This window comes from Podarcis filfolensis, assembly GCF_964270895.1.
Source record: "Podarcis filfolensis genome assembly, chromosome: Z".
Taxonomy (NCBI): Eukaryota; Metazoa; Chordata; class Lepidosauria; order Squamata; family Lacertidae; genus Podarcis; species Podarcis filfolensis.
Genome location: NC_139617.1, coordinates 43799007 through 43805006, shown reverse-complemented (window position 1 = coordinate 43805006; position 6000 = coordinate 43799007). Strand labels below are relative to the sequence as shown.

General features: G+C 50.1%; 1 protein-coding gene across 2 annotated transcripts in view; it reads left to right on the top strand.

The window, feature by feature from the left end:
* The first annotated feature begins 534 nt into the window (after positions 1–534).
* Positions 535–6000, top strand: part of ASTN2 (astrotactin 2) — a 656937-nt gene continuing 651471 nt past the window's right edge. The window contains exon 1 of one of the 2 annotated variants that reach the window (XM_083597178.1): positions 535–1297. In XM_083597178.1, the coding sequence (XP_083453304.1) occupies positions 733–1297 (565 nt within the window). In that variant the 5' untranslated portion in view covers positions 535–732. The remainder of the gene's footprint in view (positions 1298–6000) is intronic. The other variant, XM_083597179.1, reaches the window with a different exon arrangement.

The window sequence follows — 6000 nt, the reverse complement described above, 5'->3', positions numbered from 1 at the left end:
GGATATATTACTAATATTCATTATGATTAAACGTCTTTTTCTCTCTCTTGTGTGTATACGTACATCCTAATTACTAATACAGTATTAGAGTATATCTAATTATGATTATTTTTAAACAGGTTTTCTTTCTCACGTATGTGTGTGCGGGGGAGGCATGATATACAGCCTAATTACTTAATATTAGTGCCAATTATGATTAAATACATTTTATTTACCTTGTGAATATGTGCGCGCGCGCACAGCGCCTAATTACTAATATTATTACTAATTACTATGATTTTAAAACACGTTTCCTCCCTCTCTCTCGTTTGTGTGTGTGTGGAGCCATGAGGCGGCCAGTCACCCAGACTGCACTTTAAAGTTGGGACATGTCGAACCCAGCGTGTTTTCGCGCGGCTCAAAAGTAACTCGCTTTGATTTTGTAAGCAGGTCGCTCGCGAAGCGGCGGTAGCGGCCAGAACCAGAGCCAGCGCGCGAGGCGGAGCCAAAGCAGCGGCGGCGGCGGCGGCTGCCGAGCTGGGGGGCGGCTGAGTCGGGGGCGGAGCAAGGGCGGGGAGGAGGCAGGCGAGGCAGGCTGTGCCCGGCAGGCGAGTCGCTCGCGTCGGCTGCTGCTGCTGCTGCTGCGACGTCCTCCTGCTCTCTCTCGCTCCTTCTCTCTCGCTCCCTTGCTCCCTCTCGCTCCCCGGGTCCGAGCCACCTCCTCGCGCGCCCCGCGCCCCGCTCCGCTCGGGCATGGCAGCCCCTCGCCCCTTGCTGCTCCGCCGCCGCCGCCTCCTCCTGTTCCTTCCCGCCGCTTGCTCGTCCCCATCGGCGGCCGCCGCTGCGCCCGCCGCCTCGGCTTCCTTCTCTTCGTCGCCTCCGCCGCTACTGCCGCTGCTGCTCCTGCTGACCAGCGGGCCGGGCCCTTCGGCGGGGGCGGCCGCGAGAGTAGAACCGGGCGGAGGAGCTGGCGGAGCCGGCGGGAGGAGCGGCGGAGCTGGCGGCGGCAGCCCGTGTCGGGAGAAGACGGTGACGGTGTCTACTCTGCCGGTGCTGAGGGAGAGCGACGTCGCCTGGAGCAGCGGCGGCGGCGGGAGCAGGAGCCCCCCGGTCGGTTCATCCTCGGCAGCGGCGGCCCCGGCTGCCGATTCTTCCTCTTCGTCGTCGTCTTCCTCGGCTGCTGCTGCTGCCGCCGCCTCACCGGGCTCGTCGCCTCCCGCGGACTCGCGGCTGCTGCTCTTCGTACGGACCGAGCTGCCCGGGCGCGTTGCTGTGCAGGACGACCTGGACAACACCGAGCTTCCCTTCTTCACGCTGGGTAAGGTGGCGGGGGAAAGCGACCCACAACTTGGATGGGTGGGAGGGGAAAGGGGGAGCGGGGTGGGGTGTTTGCCTAGAGGTGCCTTCGTCCTGCCCTCTTCGCCTTCTTTGTGGGAATTTATATCTGCCTGTCGGGAGCTCCTGCAAAAGTTGTTAGGCGACCCCCTGGGGTGCGGGAGGGGGGGGAGAAGCATCTCTTTCTCCCCCCCCCTTCCCCGCAATTTATGGAGGTAGCGCATGCGACCCCTGGGATGGGGCAAAAAAGAGCTCCTCTGCTTTTTGTGGGATTTATTTCTTTCTTTTCTATCTATCTATCTGCCTGGTGCTTCAAAAGTAGTTAGGCGACCCCCTGGGATGGGGAGAGAAAGATGCTTTCTACCCCAAATTTGTGGGCATGAAGAGACTACCGAGGTCGCACATAGGACCCCCTGGATAGGGAAAGAAAGACTTCCTCCTCCCACATCCCTTTATTGTGGGGATTTATATCTATCTATATCCTCAGGGTAGGGATATAAATAAGCTTTCCTTTCTCCCAACCCCTCCAATTTTTTGTGGGCATGAAGAGAGTATGGAGGTAGTATGACCCCCAGGATGATGCAAGCAATACATCCCTCCTAGGGGTGGGGGCATAAAAGGAACTGCAAAGATTGCCCCCCACCTTCCTCCTCCCATTGGGTTGAGGGTAGAAAGGGATGCATCCCCCCTGACCCCTTGGTGAGCATGGAGGGTGTGTAAAGGTAGATAGGTTTGCCCTCATGACCACACACAATATCGGGAGAGAAAGAAGTGTCCCCTCCTTATGGATGTAGCAGGAGTACAACACCCCCAAAAGGGGGGGTGTAGAAAGATGCCCACAAAGGGGTTGCTCCCTCCTTTGGGCGCATGCTGGGAGTAGAACATGGATGCATGCTGCCTCCACTTTTTTGAGCCTGGAGAGCTGAAAAGGTGCTCCCCTTGGCATGAGGAGGCAGCAAAGAAAGGCGGGCATACACCCCTCCCACCCAGAAGGGGTGGAACGGGGTGCTGACACCCCCTCCCAATGAGGGAATGCAAAGTAGAAGGGTGGAAAGAGATCTGCCTGCTTTCCCTGAAACGTCTCTTGGAAAGGTAGACTGAAATGGGGAGGAGGGTGTAGTGTGCTACCATTACTTACTCCAGGTGCTGTACAACTGAAAAAACAAGAACAAGTCCTTTTCGAGTTACTTGCAACTGAATGTTCAGAGAGGGAGTAGGTGATGTCTGGATCGAGGTGAGCAAAAATGTATAGCAAATGTGAGGTTTATTCCACAGAACTGCAGGTGCTCCTTGAAAGGATGGACTGGAATGGGGATGTGAGATGTAGTGGATGACGGTGCCTAGTGTTGCGCTAGGTGCTGTGCATCTTAAATATACGAACAAGCACTTGCTAACAGCTTATTGGAATGGCTTCAGCTACACAAATAATATTCCTGTAACAGCTTATTGGCTAACACACTGGGGAGCAGGCGCCCAATTGTTCAGTGATGGTTGGGGTGTGCAAGGCTTACCATACTTGAGTTGTGACTTTTCTACCCCCAACTTTCCCAGTGGGAACATACATTGGAAGATAGGTAGGCTTATCTCATCTCCATGTGAATAGGCATTGGAACAGTGGGCTGGAATGAAGGGGCAACATTAATATTGTGCCGGGAATTGTAAAAATTAAAAGCAGCCAATTCCCTGCCTATTTGCATACAAAAATTTGCCCGCTAGGACTAGGAGAGAGACCCTACTTTGGGGGTGGGGTTACAAGTTTACTATGATGGGTTGCAAAAGAGATGCCCCATGGGCACACTTACTGGGGATGGGAGAAGATCATGAGTAGTGAATGCCCAGCACATAGGATAAATGGATTTGTGCGTGGGGATAACACAAGGGAAGGCATGGGGTATTGAATGGCATACTTTGCAGGAAGCATTATATGTGCATTTAGGCAGGCGAGAACAAGATTCAGCAGAGTGGGCGGGAGGGCAGTGGCATATATTAGAAAAACCATTCAGGAGGTACAGTAGGTGGCCAGATGAAGGAATTGTGTACACTGGTGAGTAGAATAGGAGAAGGGCATGTCTTGAAATGGTGCGTTGGAGGGATGCTCATGTGCTGATGGCTGGAAGGATGGCGTGCTGTGTTTCTGGTTTCACAGACAAGAAGCTTTTTGGAGAAGAAGGGCACTGGATGAAGAATATGTTTCAGATGGCAATGGACGGTTCAGTAGAAGGAGACACTGGGCCAGGGTGACACTTCTGTAGATTGAAGGGAGCACACCATAGCACCGTAGCGAGGGGTGGGTAGGTAGGTGGTGGGACACAGAGTGAGAGATAGTATAGAAACGAAATACTAAATAATAATAATATTGATAATAATACTCACTGACAGGTGAAGAGGATGCTTTGGAATACTGCATCAGGGTTTAATCAATCCTAAAGTGATGGAGAACCAGTTGCAGATGTTCCTTAGATAAAGTGAGGCATTGATAGGAATGGGTAGGTTTGGGAAGAAGTGATGATAACAGCTGTGGAACAGCCCGCTGCAGCAATTTCTTTGGCAGGAAAGAAGGAGATGATGTACTAGGATACAATGTGCAAAGTACCAGTCATGAGAATGTCCTGGGAATGGACGTGAATGCATAATATGATGGCCTTGTGGGGTAGTATTCCAGGCATGGAGGTTAATCAGGTAGGGAAAGAGCCAGTTGCAGACTACAGCAGGAGAAAGGGGGCTGAGATCCAAGACCTACGGTAGTGTAGGAGGAGCTGTGTGGGTAGATTGGGAGGGGTGGGAAGAGAGGAGGAGTTATCTTGAACATTTTTGGGATAAGTGGGAAATTTTTCTAGGTTGCGAGGGCTAGTCCAGGTTAGGAAGCATAGAAAACCCAAATTAAGCTGTGTGATGTGATTATTATTTTTCTTTTATGTTTGCTAGGATTTTATAAATAAATAATCATAAGTTTTGTTTAAAAAAGAGAATATTTTGCCGCTTGAACAACCCCTCATGTGCATTTGGAAAATCTTGCGGTGGATCTAAATAAATAGTACTCAGAATAAGGGAGGTAAATGCAAGTTAGCTGTGCTCTGGGGAGTGACAGATGGTGGGATGGAATTTGGATTGGTGGTGGTAAGGGATTGTCTTTGCAACGAATTCTTGGTGGCGCCACCATGGGTCAAAGCAGAATGACTGAGAACTGTGGAGCAGGTAGGCATTGAGGGTCAGGCGAAGGATGGCTGTTCTCCAGTGAGTGAGAATGCTATGAAAGGTGATTCTAAGATGTGTGGCCTGGAGGCTTGCTTCACTTGAGGTTGGTGTATGGGGGAACAGTAATGAGACTTGTTTGGTTGGTATTCTGTGGTATATGAATAGGATTCTAAGCACGTGTTTGACCTACAGTTGCTCTAGGCAACAGTGGAGAGGCTGGGATAACTCCTGGCAAAGCTGCTGGACAACTTGTTCTTCAAGTTGCTATCCCTGGCTCCTGGTTTCTTCTGCTCCTAGTTATGACAACTAAGAGTGCTAACACTATTGATTGACTGTTAATGATTTGGCTTATGCCTTATTTCTGTTCATGGGGGGGGGGGAGAGAGAGAATGCCTTGGGCAGAAACAAGTTTGTCAATATGATTTCCATACAGTTTCCAGAGCTTTGCGATGGGTTCATTTGGAGATGCTAAGCAGTTTATGGGTTTTCTTGCCATCTCCTATTCCTCCCTTGCAGTGTGTGCTGGACTGAGTAAATTGTCATTTCCATCCCTCAAGGATTGTTACCTTTGTCCCTGTGGATGTTTAAATTTAGGCCAATGGAAAGTATCTTCCCTCTTCCCTCCCCCCTTTCCAAGCTGCCAAACACTTTGAATTTTGTAAAAAGACATTCTTTATGCTGAGGCAGGAGTCTCTTTAGTGCTGCTGTCACTTTGCTGTGGCTTGATTTCCTTCTCTTGCAATTGATAGCTTAATTATCTTTTAGCGCTTTGTAATTTCCCCCCTTCCCTTCTTCTGCTTCCTGGTGCGTTCCATGTCCCCCTCCTTTCTGTTCTCTTCGCCTGGTTTTGGAACAAGATCTGCAAACCTGCCCAGTATCTCTTGCTTTGGAGGAAAGTCTGCTCATCTCCAGTGTGGCAGGTGGCATCCTTAAAAGACTCTGTTTTGAAGCTGAATGGTGGAGTATGAGAGTTGCGCAAAGCAAAGGCTTTGTTCTAATAAGCATCTTGTATATAAATATTTTGTTCTGATTATTCTCATTCTAGTTGTCATGGTCTGTCACTTGAGTGTCTCTGCGTGTTTGCTCCAAGCTTCTAAGGTTCTCTCTAGTCTAGTGGGAAGAAGAGAAAGGAACAAACGTCTGTCATCCTGTGTGTACCTTGTTGCTCTTTTGCTCTAACATGGTGTGTTCTTGCCAGGCCTTGTCAAGGTTGTCGTGTGTATCATAGCTAACTTGTTATCCTCACTAAAAGTAAACTGTTTAGAATTCTGCATCCAGAAGCAGGCTCTCTGCTCTGGCAGAACAGCAAAGGCAGTCTGTTGATCTCCACACAGCTCCTCTTTTATCTACCAGCTTCTTCCCCTCACTGACGCTTCAAAACCTTGCTGTAATTTGTGGATCTGCTTGGCTTTGTGCTGCCACTGATTGGTGCTTAACTAGCTGTGGTTGTGAGTCCCCCTCACATGTCTTGCATAAACTTAAATGTGTCAG